The sequence below is a fragment of the Lepidochelys kempii genome, chromosome 16, assembly GCF_965140285.1.
Source record: "Lepidochelys kempii isolate rLepKem1 chromosome 16, rLepKem1.hap1, whole genome shotgun sequence".
Taxonomy (NCBI): domain Eukaryota; kingdom Metazoa; phylum Chordata; order Testudines; family Cheloniidae; genus Lepidochelys; species Lepidochelys kempii.
Genome location: NC_136395.1, coordinates 23,298,894 through 23,324,569, shown reverse-complemented (window position 1 = coordinate 23,324,569; position 25,676 = coordinate 23,298,894). Strand labels below are relative to the sequence as shown.

The 25,676-nt window shown below is 39.7% G+C and overlaps 1 protein-coding gene across 4 annotated transcripts in view; it reads right to left on the bottom strand.

Moving 5' to 3' along the window:
• Positions 1-4,940: 4,940 nt before the first annotated feature.
• The window catches only part of NACC2 (NACC family member 2), a 79,497-nt gene continuing 58,761 nt past the window's right edge, over positions 4,941-25,676 (bottom strand). For all 4 annotated transcript variants that reach the window (XM_073314929.2, XM_073314927.2, XM_073314928.2 and 1 more), the window contains 4 exons: positions 14,515-14,682; positions 9,830-9,935; positions 8,725-8,822; positions 4,941-5,735 (listed from right to left, as the gene is read on the bottom strand). In XM_073314929.2, the coding sequence (XP_073171030.1) occupies positions 5,236-5,735; positions 8,725-8,822; positions 9,830-9,935; positions 14,515-14,682 (872 nt within the window). In that variant the 3' untranslated portion in view covers positions 4,941-5,235. The remainder of the gene's footprint in view (positions 5,736-8,724; positions 8,823-9,829; positions 9,936-14,514; positions 14,683-25,676) is intronic.

The window sequence follows — 25,676 nt, the reverse complement described above, 5'->3', positions numbered from 1 at the left end:
AGAGAATGAATAAGAGGAAAGAGAAAGATTAAAGTGTATGCAATTGGGCGTGAATCCATTGGGAATTTACACAGCAATAATTCTAGCCCCCTTAGGAGAGTCTTCAGTAAGAACAGACTGCAAAAAGGTTACACTCACTAAGGAAGTATCAAAGCAAACAGTCTACAACACAGGGCAAAGTGGACCCATGTTTTGCTTTTGGAGAATCGAAGGTGAATTTCTTCATGAGTTTTCCCTAGTCTCCCCCTCTCCAGTCGGTGAAAGCAGCATTCTTAGGAAAGTACAGGGGGCCTGTTTTTCTTCTCACTTTCACGGGACTTCCAGCAGTGTAACTCCACTGACCTTACTACTGATTCCCACCTGCGTAGGTGAGGAGGTCAGGTCCAGAAAGACGGGGCAACCTCCAATAAACTGAAAGCTTGGCATTGAGTCAACCCTGCAGTAAGAAGGGGCACGGTGGGACTGCCTATCAGTGCATTAAATCCATCACATGCTGATAACATTTTCGTTACGAATCTTAGCTAAAACTGGAATCGCACACTATTAACACACAGAGATAGAAGTACAATAGAAGGTCATGCTACCCTTCTACACAGCAACTGTAATCTGGACATTGTTCTTTAATTTGAGCTAGCAAGGAGGAGAGAGTCCAGGATCTACACCATATGGCAACTGCATATAACTTGTAAGCTTGAACGCCATTCAGTTTTTTCAAAAGGTGCTTGATATAACTTTAGATATAGAATATACATGTAATATTGCTAATAGTCAAGCATATGAATAAAGGTGCAGACATCCCATAAATACTGATGCTTTGATTTGTACTACCAGATCTAGATGAATGCAGTTTCATATTCACATTATAAAGCAGCCCCAAATTCTATGATTTAAAAGGGTGTCGTAAACAAAGAGGAGGGAGGATTTGGTTATGATCTGATTTTCTTAATCGGTTTTCCTGGGAAAAAATGATCAAAAAATTCTAAGGCACTCAGGAAAGCCCCATACAATCAATGGACTGCTCTGTTATCACTTTACATTCAGTATTTTAAAGGGATTATTTTCCCCCAAAGAATACAATCATCATCCATATACATTTTCAAACATATCATTAATCCTCCACACACAGGAAACATTAGTGCAAAATGCTTGCCCTCATCTACCAGATAAGGAAAAAAACCTCCACCCTTCACATTTTAAAAGTTTGCCTTCCTAATTTAAAAAATAATAATAAAAAAAAAATAAAAAGAAATTACAGGAAGTTGTGCTAGATATAAAAATATATATTTTTTCACTGTGCAACTTGACTCTCTTCTGATTCTCTGTCCTAAGCCATTCTAAATCATTCAAGTACTTCTGCTGCTAATTCAGGCTAGGGTCTCCCAGTTCAGGGCATTAGATGCATTTGTTTTGCAGTCAGGTTGGTCCAGAGAAGCTTTAGCCAACTGTGAATCTCAGTTGGAGGGTTCAGTAAATTTATCAAACACTAAAAATGCCACACAAAAGGTGGGGATTTTTAGTATCATTCTGAAAAAATATATAAAGGGATAGTCAGTACTTAAACTGTCATTCTGATTATAGGTCTGAACTCCACAGGGCAGGTATGTAAAGCAGAGACTTAAATCTTGTATCTCTATTTCCCAGCTCATTTAATCTCAGATTTAGGAAAGTTGCTGACTTGCAATGAACTCTGCCAAGTAGCTGAAGGATTTGCAGTGAGAACGGAGGCTTACGGTGAACACTGCTGACCCACCAACCCTCATTTCATATGGGACGTGCTACCATGAGGTTTTGGGTCAGTCTATTCGAGACAGATTCCCAGCATTAATCTGGGGCAACAGTGAAATGGCTAAAGAACTGGACCAGTCAATTCCCTGAAAAAAGCAGCCCCATGCAAGTCTCGTTCTATGGTTCCTAATAAGATTTGTTCCAAGGGTCATATCTTAACAAGTGGTACATAAGCACCAATCTACTATGCAGCTCAGAAGGTACATACTCTGTGTGATATTCTGCCAGCCACTTGGATAAACCATGCAAACAGAGCACATGGTGAGCTCTGGGCACTGCGTGTAGGAGAGAATGGGCATTTCAAACATAGCAAGAGGAAAATTTTAATTTGCAGAGTTGGGCAAAGTGAGGCCCACAAATGCCCTGCTCTTTAATACACACAAACAATACCCACTCAGCCACACAACTTTGCATAGGTCTTAAGGGCACCAATCCATGTGACTGGAGAGGGCAGAATACCAGCTCAGTTACATCTCAAGAGAGCCAGATTCAAATCATACACAATTCAGAGCTACACAAGATGTAAGGTAGAATAGACCCCGCTGTGTATTTTATTCAGGGCAAATTGAGAAGGAGGTTGGAACACCTTAAGTGTTGGAGAATTTAGCTAGTAAGATGCAAACACAGCTTCAAGTATTGAAGAAAAAAATGGCCAAAGGCTGGGTCACCCCCATTCTCCGCTTTTACATACAGAGAGGAGTAAACCCCTGAGCAAAGCGCTGTCTGTGAATTCAGTTACCAAAACCAACTCTAAATAGCCATCAATAGCCTTTGTAAATGACGACTATTTGTGCACTTTGCACTTGTTCATAGTTTCAAACTTTGTTTTTACAAGGAATTGTAAATAACTTTAAAGGAGGCATTTTAGTCACAGTAAAAACAAATGAAAAACAAACAAAAACAAGCCGTATTTGGCTTTTATATCACTCCCCCTCTCCCTGAATCTTAAAAGCATTCCAAGCTTGGCATTATCAAGCATCAGCGTCATGCCGATGAGCACCTGGTATTTCCCTTTTCTACATACACCACTGTCTCCATGCTGGCTCTCAGCACATACTCACAGACTCCCTGACTCCCATCCAGGTAACCTTGCAATCCTCTCTCGCCTCTGCAAGTAGTACAAACTTAATCATGGAACTCACGCAAGAAGCACGGTAATGAGAAGCGCAATCCGGGAACTGCGTGCCATGCTTTGCACTCGGTATGTTTTCAGAAGTTGTGGGGATGTCGTTACTTTCAGGAAAGGTTTACTGTCACTCTGGAGATTTTCTGATCTCGTCTGACCTTCGGTTTCAAAAATGAAAGCACTCAGAAGAAGTCAACATAGAGAGAGCACACATGTCCACCCATAGCTCTGGAGGACAAAACTTCCATTACGACTTGCTCATATACCTACATACATACCAGCTGCCCCTTCACTTAGCACACGGTTCTAACAGTCAGATGTAACACAGTGTGTGTTATTGCATAAGAATGCATGCCTAAGTGTCTTGTTAGACACATGGCCAAGAAGGCAAAGTGCCATAAAATGTACCCAGAAGGGCATCGAAAAGATTTATTTTATAAGTGATCAAATATTTCCCCTGGATACCCTTTCCATGAAGAGGTATTGGAATGAGAATGCAGAAGGAAAAAGCACTTCATGGAAGGATAGAACCAAACATTATGGAAACAAATCTGATTTTTCCCTTTGTATTTAATATACTTTAAATGTTAAAAGCACAGGGCAGGTTATAGGCCTCTTTAGGAGCTTACAGACTGTGGCAGCTGTCAAGGAAACCAAGTGTTTCAACCTAGGCCAGTCTGACTTTGACAGACATCTTTGGAGGAAGAGCTGCTATTTCAAGCAAGTATGGTCTCTTTGGAGCAAAGTTTTCTGTTGTTTAGAGTAAAAAGAGCGAGGTGGCTTTCTGTTCCTGTTGCTAGTAATACTGCTTTTGGAGGGGCTGAATGCATCCTCTTAAGCTGACAACTACATTCTGCTGTGTGGCTTGGCGAAAACCAGGTTCCTGAAAGCTACTGTAGACTTGGCTCCTGCAGGGCCCAGTTAAATTTTAAAAGAGGTGGGTAGGTGGTTGGGGAATCTTCATTTTCTTTAACCCTATCTCGTGCACCTAAATGTGAGGGAGGGTGTGATCAATGGTGCATTCCAGCCAGTGGATAGCTGTTATTAGTGCATGCCTACAAGTTAAATCAGATCGCTCCCTCACTCCAAGCCATGTAACAAGCACACCACTGGAAGCTAAGTTCATTCAAACCATTACCAGGTATAGCTGAATTCTCACTGAGGCTCACTCCATCTGCCTGCTACACTTACTTCCAAGTATCATTCCCCTACAACCTTTGCGTATACCTTTTTAAAGGAAAAAAACAACATATCTATGTAGATCTAGATCTATTTTCCCATTTCTGCAGTTCAGTTTCTCTTTGAAACTGTTACAATCTGTCTCAGCGATTGGACTGATATAAAATATTGAGTATTAGCCTAGTAAAGAGGTGGCCAAGGGATTGCCCGGTAAGTGGGCCAGTTGACTGACTGTTCGCTCTCGTCATTGCCACAAGGTAAAAGAGGTGGCAGCTGGAAGTCAGGTTGTAGAAGCTGATTAAATCAAGAAGGCCAGTAGTATAAAGCTACACCACGTTCTGGCAAGGGAGGGTGGGGAAAAAGGAGTAGCTCTGGGAGAGAAAGACAGCAGTCATACTGTGGAAGAATATCACACCCAGGGTCTCAATCTGCAAGTACCACGCAGTCCTCCCGACTCATACAAATATAAAATAAAAGGTGTGGCCACCCCTATCCTATAGCAACTAAAAAAAATATATATATCATTGGACAGACACTGAAGAGCCCTCCGAACTTGGTTACAGCATCACACTTAGTAAGACTAATGTTAAGAATCTGTTCTCTGATCATTTAACAGAAGGTTTTTTTTTAGCAATTCCTCTCCCCACCCCACCCTGCCTTGTTAGAGCCAATTGTATAGACAAAAATGACTAAGTCAGATGACTTCTACCTTAACACATCTTTCTTTCCTGTTAAGTGACGGTAAAACTTTCTCTAGAGGCAGAAGTTAATGATGGTTTTACTACGGAGCTGAATAATGCATGGGGGGGCAGGGGGTGATGATGTGGCGCAGCAGCAGGGAGTGTCAAGCTTTTTCCTCCCCTTCTTTAAAAAAAAAAAAGCTACAATCTTACAGGCTAATCTCAGGAATATCAAAAAGGAGTCCAATATTTTTCTTCAGTAGGTCGGCAGAGACCTAGTCATTTACAGTGTAACGAATGCGATTATTTCCTTCATAAATTTTAAATATAAGCAGAATAAAAATCACATTTTTTTCAGGCAACAGTAGCAGTTCAGTAGGTAAGTGGCTTGATCACATTTTTTTGTATTAGTAATGCATGCAAGCAGCTTTAGTATTACAGATCCCTTATAGGTCACAAACTCTTTTATAAAGTCCCTCCATAAGTACCATCTTGTCTTCTCACGGGAGTTTCTGGCCGGCTAGTGGAACCGGCACCTTGTTCAAAAGGCTGTGGAGTGCTTTGGGTATCTGATGCCATGGCATCTGTTCCAGCTGCCTCCTGTATAACAGAGCCAGCCCCTTCGGCATCCTCACTCTGTTCAAATGATTGGTTGGATCCATTGCTTAGATCGACATTTACTGCGTTAGTTCTCAAAGCTACGATAGTTCCCGAATCACTCCTCCTTTCTGCATAGATTCGCTGCTCAAAGACTTGAGCAGTGCTGGGCTGGAATTCCGGATCCAGGGGGACACTGTTTGTTGTGGAGCCCATGACTGTGCGGTACATCTCCATCCCCTCTGGCAACATGGACTTAATCTTCGGAAGCCAGCGCTTGCGGACTCGTCGGGCGTTGGTGCACATATCGGCTGCGATAACATTCATCTCGCTTTCCTTAAAACTTGGGGCAAAATTCTGACAATACACTGCAAAGACAGGGATACATATCACTGAGGACTACTACAGTAAGCAACACAAAGAAGTTTGTGTGATCACAGCCTTTGTCCCATCTCAGAACTGTACCACAAGATATCAATAACATGCAGCTACGGTTATATCTGACAGAAAATATATGGTTTTATCACAAGAACATAGTTATTACACTGGATGAGACCACTGGTTCATCTAATCCAATATCCTGTTTCCAGTAGTTGTACCAGATGCTATAGAGGAAGGTACAAGAAATCCCTTGATGGACAATTATGGGACAACTTATCCATAGGGGAAGTTTATTGCTAAAACCCAGGCAGTTACCAGCTGGCTTACACACTGAAACACGAGAGTTTGTATTCCAGATGGTATCACTACTATCCAATAGGGAAGTTCATGCCTTAAATTGCTCCCAAATTTTCGAGTAGGAGTTTACTAGACGTTTATTTAGAGGTAAATCATCACTAAATATGTTGTGGGCAGAAGGAGAGAGTTCTGCAGCAGTGATGAATGAGATGTTATCAGGACAGTAAAGGTACACCATCAGTCTCTGTACCAGGTGACTACTTCTTGGTGGTCACTTCATTCAGATCTCACTGTATATTTGGGGTATTCAACTCATTCCTTCATTTAACTATGAGTAATTAAATGGGTAATATACAGATTAAAAACCCCAGGATTTTTCTGGACATAGGGTCTTGCCCTATTGTCCGGAATCCATGTGGCCCTGTACTATGATTTCAGGGCATCCATGGCTATTTATTAAAATTCCCCTGGAAGGTGCTGTCATCTCCTACAGCAGTAGTGGAGGGTGCTCAGTGCCTCTTGGGAGGTGCTCAGCACCTTGCAAGACTGAGCCTTTAGTAGGAAGGTTCTTCCTTCTCAGGGACTTGGGCTTTGCTTTGTAAAGCACCACAAACAATCTATGGCCCAGGTAATAATTAATGCAGTCCAATATTTCTGACTTTTACAGATCAATGTCTTTTGCTACCTCTTTGCCTCCCTCCACGCCCTACAGATCTGCAATTGGGGCTAGAAGGCCCTCAGAGTTCAGCAGCAGAACAACAATTAGGGCGAGGAAAGATTTAACAGAGCCAAAAAAAAAAAAAATTCACTCCACTTTCATCTTGTAGTGAGATATTTACATAAATATTTACTATCCAGACAGAATCCACTGAGGGGGAAGTATGAGAGGACATTGGCTTGCACTGTACATCAAGCATATATTAAGTGGGCTTCACTGTACTGAAACACCAGCTTTTTCTAAACCACAGAGTTCCTCACTCGCACTCGACACCAAGCACCATTTGCTCTACTAATATGCTTCTTTTATTCAAAAGAAGTACTGTAATAGGCAAATTTTTAACCACTTGTTTTGTGCCTTGTAGGGACATATTTTTAAGTATAAAAATTCATTTTTTTTTTTAGGATGATAATTCTATTAGGATTTCTATATTGTGATCATTAGTTTTCCCATATTCAGAACACAAAAAATGGGCCAGCTAGTATAAATCAGCAGAGCTCCAGGGGCTGGCACTACGCATTTAGAGATCACAAACACAGGAATTAGTTTTTAGCATCTCCGACACTGAATCACTGACGTTAAAGAGCATTATTTATTAGTTAAAATGTACAGTCTCTTACCTTATGGCCTTTTGGGACAGTTTCAGTTTTTGAAACACTTGATCCTATTACACTATCAGCTCTAAATGGATTTTAGATCCTCTATGTACGGACTGGATAAACTGCTTGATATTATACAGAACCTTGGTCAGTTTCCAAGTTTAAAAAATGATTTTTAAAAAAAGCTATTATTGTTTATGTATATCCCTGTTAAAATGTAATTATTTGCAGAAAGACTCCCTTCTTTACTCACCAAATAATAATAAAAAAAAGATTTATAAACAAGCATTTTCATGGAAATAGGCTGTGAATCACAAATGCTTATACCCAGATGATGAAACAGATTAATCCACAATTAAGTTCTGATGCAGACTGCATAATTTCTAATGATCACTCGCCAATTTACTCATTAAGAACAAAAAACTGTGTGCCATAAAGCAGTGGCTCTGAACCAGGGGTACAGGTACCCCTGGGGGTACCCAAAGGTCCTCTGGGACGGGTTTAGGGGGGTGGCAAATCCAGGACTGGCATTAACAAGTGGCAAATAGGGCAATTGCCTGGGATCCCATGCCATAGGGGGCCCCCGGAAAGCTAAGTTACATGCTTCAGCCCTGGTGGCAGATTTTGGGCTTCAAACAAGGCTCATAAGTGAAAAACAGCCTCAGTATCACACTGAAATGTAAGGGCATCGAAAGGATTTCTTTTACAAGTGATCAAATATTTCCCCTGGATACTCTTTCCATGAGTATTGTACTTACTGAAATGTCAGTACAATACTTCTATCCAATGGATTTATTTTATAATTATATGGTAAAAATAAGCAAGCCATTTTTCAGTAAGTGTGCTGTGACACTTTTGTATTTTTATGTCTGATTTTGTAAACAAGTCGTTTTTAGGCAAGGTGAAACTGGGGGTACTCAAGACAAATCAGACTCCTGAAAGGGGTACAGTTGTCTGGAAAGGTTGAGAACCACTGCCATAAAGCACTGCAACTTTCAGGCACAGCTATGGCCAGGATCAAAAATCTCATCTAGTAATAAAAGCATTGTACTGCAAAATTAGCGATTTAAAAAAATACCAAACAAAATTCAAGATAATGTGAACAATAATGTTCGGTTTCACACTGTGATATTGTCAAACACAAAGTACTAACTTTGGACAAAACTTTAAAGTATTTTTTTTAAAAATATCAAATGTTTAAGTGAAAAGATCTGAATGTTCACATAACCGATTTCAATGTATATATTCACAATTATTATACACTCTTGATGGCCTTGCCCTGTTTAAATTTCAGCTCTTTCCTAGGCTTTTGTTTTTGCCAGACTGTTCTAACACAGCAGCAGTAAATCACTCCCCCCTTACATTTCACTGCATTAAGAACCCTGCTGTCCAGGGGCTTCCTGCTGGGATCACTAGTGGAGGACCGAATTCCAGTTCCACAGCTATTGGCAAGTGTGTTCCTGCAAGAAAGGGAGAGAAATGCAGATCTTATATCCAGGATTTCAGGTAAGAGTGAAAGCTTACAGTGATGCAGAGAGATACTGTCTGGTCGAGATTATTCTCTTTCAGATAGCAACCGAACTGTATATTTTTCAGTTGAGGAATCAGAAAAGCTGGCACTTCAGCTCATAGGTGCTGACTTCTTGCGTGCTCTGAGACTCAAGCACCCTCCACAAAAAACCAGGGGGTGCTTTGCATGTGCAGGGCTGGATTAATTTTTTGTTGGCACCGCTCCCAACTCTACCCAAACCCTGCTCAGCCTCCTCTCCCTGAGGCCCCGCATGGCTTTCCCGGGAGTAGGAGGGGGCGGAGAGGAACGAGCGGGAGGAGGGGGTGGAGAGGAGTAAGTGGTGGACGGGGCCTTGGGGGGAAAAGGCTTCAGGGCAGAGCGCGGGTGGAAGGGACACAATCCTGGCACTGGGGCCCCTTCTGTGTGTGGGCCTGGTGCCACAGCACCACTGTAAACCCGGTACTGAGCACCCATGAGCCACAGTGTTGCTGACAGTTTCCCATCCAAAAAGCTACAGGAGACATAATATCTTTAAACTGGGACATTAGTGAAGACAACTTGTAGGTGAGTGCATGATTTTAATATACTGTAATTCATGATACTGTAATTATGTAGTTCATTACTATTTTAATAATGATTAAATTGTTACGATACCAATGAGAGACACATATTCAATAACTGGAATATGAAAGAAGTGTACAAATATGCTGAAAATAACCTTCCCTCCAAAACTAGCAGAGCTCCCCCACCCCCCAAACACACACACCTCTTCAAATGCAGCCACTGGCAAAAACAACAGTCAGCGACCGTGCTCCAGACTAACCCACCATAAAGCAGAAAAGCAAAAACAAGTATGGGGAAAAAAGGCTCAAATTATTTTTTTTGTAAAGTACATTTAAAATACAGAAACCACTCTGAGGTCCTTAATACCTGATATAAACTCAAAAAGGAACATACCGGTCAAAAAACGTGGCTAGAAGACGTCTCAGAAGAACCTTATGTTTGACACCTGCGCATAGATGACAATTCATGAGCTGCCCCCGGGTGATATAAACACCTGAGCCTGCAAGAGTTAAAGTGTACAGAGTTTAAAATCCACACCCTTATTTTCCCTAAATGTGTAAATCCCACTACAGAATGCAACACAAAATATTTCTGCTTTCCTATTTAGACTGCAAACTCTTCAGGGGAGGGGCAGTCTCCTACTATGTGTTTATAAATGATCTGGAAAAAGGGATAAACAGTGAGGTGGCAAAATTTGCAGATGATACAAAACAACTCAAGATGTTTAAGTCCCAGGCAGACTGCGAAGAGGTACAAAAGGATCTCACAACTAAGTGACTGGGCTATAAAATGGCAGATGAAATTCAGTGTTGATAAATGCAAAGTAATACACACTGGAAAACATAATCCTAATTACCCATATACAATGATGGGGTCTAAATTAGCTGTTCCCACTCAGAAAAGAGATCTTGGAGTCATTGTGGATAGTTCTCTGAAAACATCCACTCAGTGTGCCGCGGCAGTCAAAAAAGCGAACAGAATGTTGGGAATCATTAAGAAAGGGACAGATAATAAAGACAGAAAATATCATATTGCCTCTATAGAAATCCATGGTATGCCCACATCTTGAATACTGCGTGCAGAAATAGTCGCCCCATCTCAAAAAAGATATATTGGAATTGGAAAAGGTTGGGAAAAGGGCAACAAAAATTATTAGGGGTATGGAACGGCTTCCGTATGAGGAGAGATTAATAAAACTAGGACTTTTCAGCTTGGAAAAGAGACGACTAAGGGGGGATATGACAGACGTCTATAAAATCATGACTGGTGTGGAGACAGTAAATTAGGAAGAGTTATTTATTCCTTCTCATAATACCAGAACTATGGCTCACCAAATGAAATTAAGAGGCAGCAGGTTTAAAACAAATAAAAGAAAGTATTTTTTAACACAACGCATAGTCAACCTGTGGAACTCTTTGCCAGAGGATGTTGTGAAGGCCAAGACTATAACAGGGTTCAAAAAAGAATTAGATAAATTCATGGAGGATAGGTCCATCAATGGCTATTAGCCAGGATGGGCAGGGATGGTGTCCCTAGCCTCTGTTTGCTAGAAGCTGGGAATGGGCGACAGGCTGGATCACTTGATCATTTGCCTGTTCTGTTCATTCCCTCTGGGGCATCTGGCATTGGCCACTGTAGGCAGACAGGATACTGGGCTAGATGGACCTTTGGTCTGACCCAGTGTGGCTGTTCTTATACAGTGCCTAGCACAACAGGGCCATGATCTCAGTTGCATCCTCAAGGGACTACTGTAATGCATATAAACAACAGTAATCATGGCTGGGATTTTCAAAGAAGCCTAAGTGAGTTAGGGGTCTATGGGATCTGGGCACTCACTCCGTTGGGGTCTAGTGAGAATCACAGCCCATACTAATAATCTCCTGATTTTATCCAAACAGAAAGAAGATCCACTGCAGTCTGGTAAAATGATCTAGTTATGTAAAAGACACACAGTGCTATGATTTATTTTATTTTAAAAATGATCCATAGCAGACTACTACCATCCTTCCAGAGCAACCATCCATTTGGCCTTTCCTTCTGTCAAGGAAAGAGCTGTAGAATACACGTTTAGACTAAAAAAAGAAGGCTGGCATGGAAAAGATATATATTTATTTTACAAATGCATTTATTTCCAAGAAACACAGCACAACCCCCACTGGTAATTTTGGTGAGCTGGGAATTTAGTTTCTAGTGCCTAGGAATTGCTGGGTCTCAAATATATTGGCTTGAAGTATGCAAATATATTGGCTTAGAGTATGTTTGCAGGTGAGAAATCAACCTTGCTAAGGAAGCTTTACATGTCCAGAGGTTTAGAAACAGACTGTCAGTGTTTTATAGTAGGTCTCTTACCCTTTCATTATCAAACACTTTTATACAGCACATAGCTTGCAAAAGTAAAACCTACTGTATGCCTCAGAATCTGCCTGCTTACACAAAGATGTGGACGTGCATATTTTCTTTCCAAGCACAGTTACAATATAAAAGTTGTTTTTTTTAAATAAAGCTTAAATAGTAGGTCATATCTAGAGCTGTAACAGACTAAGTTCTTGCAGAAGCGGAGATATACAGAGAAATAAAATTACTTCTTGCATTTCCAGGAAAGCCTACGCATGACTAGTTCTATACTTACCTTTAAAATGAAGAATAAAAGAATAGTTAAAAAATGAGTGGGACAGACTCTGAGTAAATCTGAAGCAACTGCATTGAGCTCTATAGAATAACTCCCAATTTACAGTGTAGAAGATCAGAGTTTGACCCTTTTCCTCTGTGGGGAAATGGAGAACTAAACATCATCTGTGCTGTCCTAGCGCAGGCGGTAAGATGACTGCTTGATCTTTCACCAGGTGATGGTTAGCTCCTTTCCTCTTACACACATTTGTTGAATATAAGGGTAAGGAGGGGAGAAGAGCAAGTGGCACTGTGGGATTTCTGAACCTTGCAGCTTCTCTCCATGCTCGGTGCACTATATCTATCAATCCACTTTACGATGATCATTTCCAGAGAAATCTGTCAAAGTTTTCAGAATCAATTATGGCATGAAAAATCTGAGATGAAAGAAAGTATTTAGTGTATGGAGGTTACTAAACTTTCACTGAAAGATTTTTCTTATGTACTTTGGGCAGAACCAACCCCCATCGGTTTTTGGCTAAGTTTGAAACTGTAATGAGCCGCTGAGCCTTTATCCAGTCACAGCATTTTAAGGGATAAGCCATCAGAGAGCAAGTCAGATGCCACCAAGGGTAACTTCACTTTAATAAATAAAAAACAATCTCTCTGACAGTGGCTGCCGGTGTTAATCTACTTTTTTCCAGACTGAAAAATGTAAATCGAGCAAAGATGCCCCGAGTCAATTTGCAGCTCTCACTGTGAAAGTAAGTTGGTGTTTTTAAGTCTTGCATAAAATGTTAGCAGATGCAAAATGAATATTCCAGCTACAAAATAAATACTTGTGGTTTTATGCTATTGTACAGTGGGTGCGTTTTATTTCTGCCTTCCAGTGAAGAAAATATATGTCCTTGATCAGAGAGAAACCTGCCCAGCTAATTTTTGAAATTAACATTCCTACTACAGGCTGAGAATAAACGTGTGCTATTCATAACATTGTATCTAAGATATAAAATGGTTAGAAAGAAAGGACAACTGGTTTGGATAGATCGTGCTCACTCACTTTTTCCCTCTGTAACATTTTCCGTCAGAGGAACTCAAAGCACTTGACAGGTATTAATTAATCCTCACAACAACCTGTGAAGTTAGTAAGGACCATTATATCGGATTCACATCACCCGAACAGAGTCACTTCTGGGGTAGAAGACAGCAGTTCATAACGCTATACAGTGGAGGGCATATCCAACTGAAACTGCAATGTGCATTTAGGGAGGTAGACTGTAATTACTCAAATTGGAATTTGGTCTGATCATCAAGGTCAACACACCCCTCTTACATACAGTGCCATGAGATGTTTAATGGCCACTAAAGGACAGGACTACAGTTTTAAGTCTTGCATATTTTATATCCGTCTACAACTCCAATATATCAAACGTAAACAGTACCATCTCCCAGCTTTCTGAATGCCTAGAGAAAATATGTATCCGGATAAACAATAGCTGGATTCGGCTGAACCTCGAGAAGACTGAGAATAATCTGGTGGAAAGAGGGAAATGCTTCTAAAAACCTTGCCTCCTCTCGAACATCCCCCAATATCAAGGGTATCTGTCCTTAGAATCATAGAATCATAGAATATGAGGGTTGGAAGGGACCTCAGGAGGTCATCTAGTCCAACCCCCTGCTCAAAGCAGGACCAATCCCCAATTTTTGTCCCAGATCCCTAAATGGCGCCCTCAAGGATTGAATTTACAAGCCTGGGTTTAGCAGGCCAATGCTCAAACCACTGAGTTATCCCTCCCCCCCGAGCTGTTAAATTGGTTTCCAGCCTTGGGGTCCTACTGCCTTACTGCTTGCAAAAAGGGACCAATTCCATCTGTGACTAGCCAGAAGATTACAGCCTCATCCTTGCCACAGATACACCAAATATGTCACTAGGGATCGATTCTTGCCATTCATATCTAGGGAGAAACCCACAAGCCCAAGAGTATAATTTTTTTACCCACTATTAAAGTTTTTGTTGTTTTAATTATATTTTAAAATGTCTAAATTTGTATTCATTTCTATAAATCCTAATCCCCTGCTCTGTAAATCTTAAAATTTGATAGGTAAAAAAAAGTCTAATTTTTTTCATCTGTGAAGCAAAATTAAAACACAGTTGTAATATAGCCCATACCAATCAGGGAGAATACAAGTTTACGGAATTCAATTAAATGCTAAATTAATTCAATTGAATAACTCCTGCTAATGACACATTCTTCTAACAGTGAATTAAATGAAATTTAAGATGTTCTATCTTTTCCCCCCCACCGATTAGCGATGGGTACATTTGTTCATAGTAATACACAAAAAGGGAAAATTTGCATCCAATATGTATGATTGAAACTAAGGTTCAAGGGAGATAAGGGGTAAATTCTAAAAAGAAAAATGGCTGATCTTCAATCATTCTAATGTAAAAAAGAAATAAAAGTTATTACCTGCAACAAGTTCAAGTTTTTCTCCGGGATCTCCCTCCGAGTAGAGTTTTGGGTGGCACCGATATCCAATTTGACTGATAAGACTTGCTGGGAGAGCAACTAAATCACGTCGAATGAGGACACAGGAACGACTCTCTAGTGGAATCTGCTCTGGCTTCTCTTGAGCCACTTTAAAAAGAATTAACAGGGAGAATCATTAAATGTTTTCAAGGAGCAGGATCCAAATGAACACAGCTAGATTTTGATGATTCAAGATATTTTTCACAACATTGCTCTTGAAAACAGTCATCTACTCAAAAAGCATGATCATTTTATACGTGGAGGCAATGGGCACCGTTATGCTGGAGCCAGGGCTAATATCTGTGATCTTCAGAATGAAGCTTCTCTTGTCCTGAAGTTTAAACCTAAGGCCTTCCTTTTTTCCCCGCTCTCTTTCGGAAAGAAGAGCTCCTACAGGAGCTTTGCCTTGAATGGATTCTGGGAGAGGGATTAATGTAACCTAATAGTGCTTTCATTTATTTTTTTTTAAATGTTAATCATTTAGAAAAATTGCTATTTCTGAACATCTGAGATCACTGTCTAAATGTGGACAAGTATACAGAATCAGCTTTCTAAAGAGAAGACACAAACTATTGTACGCAACTAACCAAAAATAAAATGTTATGCACATCTATTAGAGGTTTCCCAAATAGGTCATAAATTGTCCGATTAGGTTAGTAGCTACTTCCCTATTATAACTTCTTTTCTTTAATCTTCCGCTGCTGAAAAACCTTATATACATGCTGAACTAACAAAAGTTAATCTTAGCAACTCAGTATTATCCGTCAGCACTCACTTTTTCTAAATCAAAATGTGATTCCTAGGTTTCCTTTCCTCTCCCATTCCCACTTCTAAGTGCATAAAATTTATCTCAACGCCACCAAAAAACCCAAGGTTTTATTAAGCTTTCCCAAGGTTTTATTAAGCTTTAGCTTTAAAAAAAAAAAAAACTACACTGAAATACTAGGATATTGCTGTGATTTCCCTTAAAAAATTGCCTTATATAGAATTGATGGGGCCTACCACTGCCTATTAGCAGATGTTAATACTGAAAAGCTAAAACAAATGAGTTTTACTATGAACAAACACTGCACAATGCTAGGTTTTGTGAACATACAGAGGATTAGCTTTCTAAAACGTATTTGTAATGGAAGTCCATTATCATGCTTAAAATTACCTATCACAGCAAACGAGGACTCATACAAGTGTGCATAGGTGCCAACCACATCATCTACAATATATTTTAGGCAATTATAAAAATACATCCAATTGTATAATGCTCTACACCTTGATCAACAAGTTTTTATAACATATGTCAAACTCTATACATATGATCAGGACTGCTCCTTGAAAAGGATAAATACAGCCTTAGTACAATTGGGTGTAGATTTATGAATTCTAAAAAAAAAAATAGTTAGACAAAAGCATTGGATCAAACATGCAATCACTTAGCCTCTTAAATGTATCTTACTCTCATTATTTTGGTGTTTCCCATTCTTCAGGTAGAATAGCAAATCTGGGGACTTTTGTATAGATGTTGCTACAGTTACCACAACAGAAAGGTCTCTTTTACAAAGAAATTTGTGTTCTAACTAGGACATATCCTGCTACGTTCTATTATTATGTGACAGCACATTATAGGACAAAAAGTTGTAAAAGCCAACAAAATGTAAGGCTATATTGAGTACCAATGTATTGCAATATTATTCTTAGGTGAGAAGCCTTTTAAAATGGAAAGTTTTTGTTTGTATGAGGTGTGTGGTTTTGTTTTAAGAATCATGGCATCAGCAAGTATTTCCTAAAACAAGATCATCTCAATGTACCAGTACACCCAGAACAACAGCCTGGCATTACCCTGAATGGATGAGGAACAAATTGTGGAAGAACAATCCAGATGACATTTTAAAGCATAATTTCTCCTACCAGTATGGCCTGATTATCTATGCAAAGTAGAAGTATTTTGTAATGCTGATGCGCAGCTCGCTTACATAACAAATTTTCAACAACAGAAATAATTCTCTATTTCTAAGCTCCTATAAGGAGAATTTCCAAATATTCAAATGCACTTTTTTAGAATGAAATTGCTCATTCTTGCAGTGGAAGTATCTAAAGGGGCTGGTATCTTGCTGGTGCTTTTGGACATTGAGACGGGAAGGATATTAAACTGAAAAATATTTAAAGTATTTAATTTAAATAAATCAAGAACTGGAGAGCATATTATCCAGCACTAACATTCAGACAAAAGCTACCCTAGTCTCCTTACAGTCCCTTTGGTTTTGCCAAAATTGCTCAGATAAACACATACCAATATCACAACTGCCACTTCAAAAATATATCCTGGGGACCGGTTCGGGGACACTGCTTGCTTTCAGTTCTTCCCATTTAGAGCCCATGAGAGCACATATATACTGTACACCTTTGCATGTCTCCCTATGACAGGGAAGCATTCAGGTATAGCACAAATACCACACACAACATTAGGGGATACGTGGGTCACTTAGGTTAGATGTCTGATGTCCTTAACAGATGCTGTTCAAGAAAAGGACAGCATATGTTTAGGAGTCAACAGATTTCAAAACAGGGCAGCAGATTTTTTTAGTGAAGCCACAATGTTTTTGAAATGCAAGAGCCACAGTAAGGGATAAAGATTAGGCCATATTATTTCATATTGCTTGTGTTAATTGTGGGCAAGCGTGCCAGAGAAAGTGTTCCAGCAGCTTGTCAATTCTTTCTACACAGTCATGGTTTATACTGCTGAGCAAAGGCGTGAAGTACCAAAACACAAAACCAAAATTCCCTGCACTATTTGTTCAAAGCTGCAATTTTAATTTTAATTAATGGCTTTGAGTGAAAAATGTAAAAACTATTTATTTCCACTTTAAAAAATGGTAGATTGTAAGCTGTTAAAAGGGTCAGAACAAAAAGTTGTGCATAGTGGCATTAATTTTCACAAGGGCTTTTAAAATGATTCCATGTTAGTGTCTTTATAAAAAATAAAATTAAAGTAAGGTTAAAAAGCTGGTGTAACTGCAGAGAAAGTATCCTTGAACAGTTGCAGCCAACAGAGCAAAAACAGAAACATTTCACAACAGAAACTGTGGTTTCTCTCATACATCTAAATACTCATATATTCTAAACAAAAACATTTAGACAGAGATTGTGGTTAATTACTATTTTTCATAATCACATAGATGTGATTTTAATTTATCTTGTTAGATAAAGTTTGTTAACAGCTTTAAAAGTAGGCAGAGCTAAAAAATGATCCCCCCATAAATGAATTAAGAAACAATAATTATTTGCACGTATAGAATGCTTTTCATCCATATATTTCAAAGCATTTTACAAAGGTTGGTTACATGGAAAACTGAGGCATACGATGGTTAAGTGACTTTCCTAAAGTCATACAACAAGTTTGGGAATAGAACCAAGCCCTTGTTCTCCCGCTCTTATATTTTGTACATTGCACCATTAGCTTTTATGCATTTCTTTTTCAAACTATTATTGTAATTGCAGGAAGTCAAACAATATACACAACACTCAGACCAGCAAACAAACTGCACCAGATGACAGACAGTGGATTGTAAATTTCTGTGCACGTCACACAGAGTGACTCTGAAGGTACATCAATTTTTGGGCCAGCCAGTCTTGATACTGCAATAATAAATAATGCAAAGAAAGCAACATAACGCAGTCAAGTGACTGTACTGCCCTGGTATTTGGTAACTTCCTAAAGTAACTAATTCCAGCTGAAGCTGGTGTCAAGTTCCATTTCCTGAAATCCTGCTACTTGCTCTGAAAAACAACTTTAATAGTACAGACAACACTGACCTACCCAAATTGTGTTTTTGGAGATACATGCACACACAATATTGGGAAACGTCAGTGACGTTTTGGCAGAAAAAAATATTCTTCTGATTTATTTTGAAGTGCCCTGTGTTTAAACATAGGAACCAACAACAAGGTCATAGCATTCTCTTTTCTGAAGCTAAACATCGCATGTGACCTCAGCCAAATTTGTGCTAGAAAAAAACCCCACACAGTACAATCCAGATTAATCCGTTCTAATATAATTAAATACTGTTTCGCTTGCTTATTGCCTCTGTCTATAAAAATTCTCATTTATATATGGACACTTACCTCATTGGTGGATTTTGTTTTGGTTAAAGAATTAGTACAACTCAAACAAGATTAAACAAACTTTACCAAAGATTTAGGTCTTTTTAACGCTACTTCAATTCAACATATATTAAATTACTGCACACAGAACTTTAGCATAAAAAAAAACCAGGGTACAAAACACTTCGGGGTCCCATGTTTTCAAAGAAAGCAAGTCTGTTTGGCCTTTATGCTCTACAGAACAGGATAGTATTCACTTCTAATTAATTTGTATCTTCAGAGGGCAGCTGCTCCTCTTCCTTTGAATGAAATGGCAAACAATGTGAAGTATTGTCTCACATAGTTTTGTACTAGACTAAGAAAGCAGCTTACCAGCTAACGCAGAGGAAAAGAAGAAATAATTAAAAAGGCAGTAGGAGCTATGCGGCTGCACCCATGTATTTTATTTACACACACACACACACACACGTATTTGGGTCTGAAACTTGGAAGGGTTTCATAACAAGCAACAACTGACCTACAAGAGGACACATCCAGGACTGGAGTATGGAAGACTACCTCAGAGCTACCTGGTTAGGTGAAAACTTCGTGCCAAAACTTCGTGCCAAATCGTGGGAAGTGCTGAAATTAATAGAAATTACTGGCACTCAACAACTTGTGGCATTGGACCCTTCCAGCATCTGCTTGGTGGTGCTGAGTGCCTTTGATCCACACGCTCTTAAGATGCGCTCTGCTTTGCAGAGGTCAGTTACATGAGGTCCTCCATTTCTAAGTATCACTGTTTTAGTTGACAATGGGCTGTTACAAACCATTAGATCTTAAGAAGTATTTTATTATTACCTTTTACTACACAGTTGTAAGAAGCAATAATCCGACTGGCTATACATTTGTAAATATTATGCGTATGATGTTAAAAAAAAACTAATACAAATTAATTTGTGTACATATAAAAACCTTAAAAAAAGTAGAAGTTATCAGCAAAAATGAAATTCTGATTACCTAGACAATGAAGAACAGGTTAACTGGCAGGGCTGACAAGAAAGGTAAAAGGGGGACAATTGTACCTGAACCCCAAGCTCAGCCCCCTTCCCATGTCTGTAACTGGGTGAAAAGGGAGGGGCTGCAGCCCCAGCAAACAATGTACCAGGGCCTCAAATTTCTCTTGACAGGCTGTTAATGGGGCTCGTGGACACGCATCAGTTCAGAAAGAATGACAGTAATATGTCAGTGGCCAACATTTTCACACTGGGGTGCCCAAATCATGCAGTTAGGTGCTTACTTGGGTACCTAAATAGGTGACCTCATTTTCAGAGGTGCTGAGCACCCAGGTCTCCCAATGATTTTAATGAGCATTGCGAGTGCCCAGCACCTCTGAATATCAGTGCCAAGATTTTGATATCTAATTTCAGGCATCCAAATTTGAAACTGTTGACTGTACTCCCTAAAGGCCAGTTGCTTTAATATCTTCTTGGCTCTTGCCAACTCAAAGAGCAGAAATACCAATTCCCCCTTGGAAGTTCACAATTCCAGAGGTTTTCATTTGGATTCTCTTCTTATTCTTCTCATTCACTATTCTACAGGGTAGGGAAGTATTATTGTTCCTATGTTATAGACAGAGAAAAGAGAGAGCAGCTGAAGTTACTTGACCCTGGTCACACAGGAAGTGTGAACCCAGAAGTCTTGGGTCCTAGTCCATTGCCTTATCCACAAAATTACCCTCTTCTCAACTATCATGGATGACTGGAGTTTGGAAGCATACACCTAATTGCCCTCCCTTTCCCAAAGAGTCAGACTTTTCCTTTCAAACAAAGAGTTTACAAGAATCCTTATCTCACACTTGGTAGGGAGCGGACATGAAAACAGAACCCAGCATCTGCAGCTATTTTCACAGATTCTTAGTAGATTTACTGGCAAATGGTATGTATGTTTACAGAAAAATACACACACGCATGCGTGCACACAAGAAGAAAAAATGGTAATATAGTCCACCATTGAACTATACATATTTTACTAATAGTGCTATTTGCAACAGTATACTCAAATGTAGAGATATGATGCGTGTCCTATTTATACACAGAATTAATCTGGAAGTGCAGGAACAATATTACTGGTTTATAAATGCCCACATCTTGCCTTTGTTTCACATCTCAGTCAGGAGTGAAACATCTGCCAGTCTAAAATTAAACATCTGTGTTTTACTGTGAAGAAACAGGGACTAGAAATGTAATGCCAAAAAAGGTCTGAAGCAGAGTGACACCCATGTGGATCTTAAGTTTCCTTACGCTGCTGGGTCTTTAATAAGAAAGAGAATTTCTTGCTTGCAAGTTGTTTTCTGTGGTTGATATAAGTTCAGAACAATTCACATTGATTAGACAGGAGGCAGCCAATGAAGCTAAAGATTTCCCCTCTAGTCAGCATTATACCTTCCCCCTTTTTCCCTCGCAGCCATTAGAGGATTCCCACTTTTACAATAAGAAGCAGATAAGACCAGCTCTGTCTGATGAGTGTGACGCTCTGTTCATTTCAGACACATTTTTCTCCATTTCCTCTATGTTTGTACCTAGTTTGGCGTTCTTTTATATTTCCTGGAAAATATATTCATTCTTGGCTTCTATTGACGGCCTCCTGCCTGATCCTAAGGATCAGACTACTCATTGATCTGTATCAGAGGCAACTGACTCAAAGAACCATGACTGCAGTTAAAACAAGCAGTTTTAAAAAGATTGCAATTATTTGGTTTCAAGATGTTCACGGGATCATTGCTACTGGCTGTGGTTTAAATTGTAACATATCTTTTCTAAGCTTGGTCTGGGATCATCTTCATACAATATGCCATGTATCCTCTCACTAAAGATTTTGGATTGTTTCTTGCCCTCTTTACTTACTGTCAAGAAATCAGAGAGCCAGGAGAGAAAACTATTCTCTTAGCTAATTACTGCAATTGTATCCTATAACAGCTATTTTAGATGAATTTTTAATGAAAATGTCCATGTGTCAGTTTGGTATTTCATAACTTTCAGGTCCAGCCTTTATACTCCAGCAATTTGTTGCATGAGGATTTAAAGACACTTGGTGCAATTTCACTTGTGCCTGTTGAAACGGAATAAAATCAAATACACCTGCTAAATAGTAAGGTGACTGAAAAGAATATGGTTTGATATTGAAAGATGATGAGCATCTGCAAGTTCCACTGAAATCCTTTCAGGATCAGGCCCATGGTGCTACAGGTAAAGCGATAAGTACTCTGCTTTTGTTTAATATCCTACCTAGCTGCATACTTCTCAGATCAAATACTAGAGCCCATATGAAGACCAACTAGTTTCTTTAAGGCCTAAATGTTCTCCAAGTCTAGACCTATTTACAGAATAAAGAGCCACCATATGGAAATGCTATTAATGCACACACAAAAGTTATGCAAATCCTGATGATGATGATACTAATATCATCCAAAGCCAAAAGCACACACACAATCCTAACATCCTCTGACTCTATACTGAAACGTGATGTGAGGAATGGCCAGTTTCTGAAGTCTGGTCTGATCCATAATGGCAATTCCCATATTTCCCTCCGTAAATTAGGGACTTCTTTCACGACAGCTAAACTTAATTCTTACATCTGCAATGTGTTTTAGAAGGGGAGTTAGCCTTCCCCTGGATTTATTTTCAGTTACTTTTGCACTTCAGTATTCCTTATGGTTCACCACACCGTGCCATTGTTTTCTAAGTCAGCTACTTAATGACGCTTAAGCTTTACTCTGACTTTCTACCATCAAAGCCCTTTGCCAAGGTCATGAATTTCTTTGGTTTGTGCCAAGTTTCAGAGATTTAGTCTGGTTTTTCAGAAAGGCTTTTATATAGGAGAAAACAAAAATAAATAAGAATCTACAACACCCAAATGCTTTCAGAACAGACCTAATGAACAATGGCCTGGACCATCCTACAAGCCTTCAGCGCTGACATTCAGCACCTTGCAGAACCAGGCCCCGACATGGAGATGGAAGACGACAGAGGACACTGAACAAAAACTTGAGTTTCAGCTTAAAATGTCGCCTTACAATGAACCAGACAAACGTCCCTAACAATGGATACCTGGCACCATTCTGAATGACACTAAGCTGTGCAAGGAGAGAAATAAAAAAGGGGGGAGGAGGGAAGCTTCCCATGAGATTCAATGCATGATCTGGCTGTGTGCTCTTTTTTGGCTTTGTTTTTGTTTTGACTCAAAAGGCTCTCAGAAACTTTGGCAATCACTATTTTACACTGTTTCCCCGTCTTTTGTGAGATTGTCAAGATCTACGTGGCAGGAGCAGGATTAGCTTTTCCTTGCTCTTCCATGTTGTAGGGTTTTTTGTTCTGTGTCTTTTGAAGGAAGGGTTTATTCAGAGTCATGAAAACACAGTGAGAGTTACACAAGTCCATACTAGGATGGATTAGCCTCGATTTTCATTTTCTTTTTTAAATCTTTCCCCCTCTCATCCCCAGATTTTGGGGAACCCTGAGACTATGCCTGTGGTTAAAACAGAAAACCCTTTTTCAATGTGCTTGTGCAGGAGAGACATGTTTTAGCTAGAACTGTATAGATTATAACCCTGGGGGAGGGGGCGTTCGTTGGCTGGCCCTTCAAGTTGGACAGAATGGTGACACAATGCGAGCTCCTACTTGGTGCGAGCTCCGTCATTTCCCTTACCTCCCCAAACAACTACCCATGGCTATGCCTCACCCAGCAATTCAGAAGCCTACTCACAATCTGCATAGGGAGAAAGAAAATATTACTCTTCTTCTGGATCATCAGATCCAACCTAAAGGCTGGACAACTGAAAAATTATCAAAGCCACCAAGTCAGCTGTTCACATTTTCAATTTTCTGAGTGGAGCAGCTCTGTTTTAATCTTACACAGTAATAAGAGTTATATGCAATAGCCTGCTTGCTTAGTAGTCGCATACCATACCATCCTATAGTTTTTCCTATGATAGTCTTCTATGTTTCTATTGAATTTGTTCTGTTCTGCTATTATATAAATAGGCCCCATGGCTGAGAAAGAAAATATTGTATACAAGGGTATAATCCCGTTTCTCTAAAGAACAATGTTAGAAATGCTCAACACTGTGAAGACAAACACTACTCAGTCATAATGCTCTGCAGTGTGGGGGGAAAACAAATATCCATGCAAACAGCCTCAGCTCTGTCCAGTTAGATGGACATTTTAAAACACATCCTATGCATCACACTCCATCCCACCAACTAGCTAGCCAGGCAAGGACTTTATAGTAATCACGCACCATTCCCTAGAATAGTCTACTCCTTTCTGAAAGTTTACTGTCAGTATGAGGAATTTGGACTCTTTCCTCAGAAACAGCAACTGAAAAAGCAGACCGCTTTTTAGAGACCGTTCTAATATTTAAAAAAAAAAAAACCCTCAAAATTTGCCATTAGCAGTATTTGCTGTGAGAATGGAAAGGCTAGTTTAAACACGACAGTTTCCCTTGCCCCTCCAGTAAAACACATGGCAATGATTTCTTCTCCTCTATCTACTTACAGACTTGTACAGAAAGGACATTACTGTTCAAACAGAAGTTTGGGGTTCTGTTTTTATGGAGAGGGTTGGAAAGCCACACATGGGAGTGTCTTGGTGTTGAGAATTACCACCACCATGAATTACATACCTGGATCAAACAGAGGTTGTTAATGCAACATTTTCTACCCATCTCTAAAAATAAAATGGGTCCAAGGAAAGAAAGCCAACTTTTCAGCATATGTGAGGGAGTTAATATTTTCAAATTAGTCATTTCTGATCCAGCAATTACAACGGGAAATAGTAACAGTGAAAACTAAGCACAGACTAAAGAAAATTCTGCGTTGCCAGCTTGACAAATCTTAAGAAAACCATGAAATATGTTTCCACCCAGGAACTGAATACAAATCAAAGCTGCATTCTCAAACACCTGCAGCACCAATTAAGAGTCCACTGTGTTCATCCAGGAGCCTCTTTTTGGAATGCAGAAAGAACATACACCTCCTCATATATGTTCTTTTGAAATGCCTCTCATTGAGAAATACTAGCTGTTGAGATTAGATTCCCCAAGTGTTTGCTACCACATAGCCTCTACCCTCGTCTCTAGCCCTCCAAAAAAGCCAAAACACGACAGGCACCAGAGACATTTCCAAACGTCAGTTCAAAATCTTGAAGATGAACAAGGCCAAAACGGTTCTTTTTCAGAAAAGTTTATCGCTTGCAAGGGAAGCGGAAAAGAAAATGTCCCCTCATATACTCATACTGAAAAATCAAAACACCTGTGTGTCCTTGGTGGAAGAACCCAGCAGTTCCTTGTCTAGCAATTCATTGCTGGAGCAATCTTCTCCTTTAGCTAATGCTTTCACAGTGCAGTACTACCACGTGATGAGTTAGGTTAATGAGGACTTAACTAGTCCTATCAATTATTTCTGAAGGGAAAAAGGGAACTTACCTGACAGCGTACAAGATAAAAATAAGGACATATATGTTAGGGATGGGGGAGAAAGGTTTGTTTAAATTCTTTCTGATATACCAGAAATCTGATTTATTTGAAGTATTTGGATGGAGAGAGCAAGACATACACTGTAATTGATTTTTGTAAAAAAGGGAGGGAGTAGTGGGGAAATAAATGGATGAGGTGATTTGCAATTGGATACAAAGCCTTTCACCTTCAGATTGCCTGTTCTAATCCAAACCGAGATGGGTAGTGGCTGAGGTAGCTCTTGGATGACCTACTGTATGTGAAATTAGTTGGCACTCTCAGTTCAGCAGTTAATGGATAGGTGTCCATGTTGCAAAAACACAAAACAAATGGAGTCCGTGGCTGAGACTGCCAACAGGAGGCGGCTAAGGATTAAATAGACTATGGTCACTGCACTGCACTCTCACCCCTACATGTGGTCTCTCCAGTTCCGAGAAGCGGCACAGTAGTGGAGTGGTGGTGAAGTTTGTACTGTCCTATGCCCATGCTGTACCTGTTCTGTGGACAGAGAATT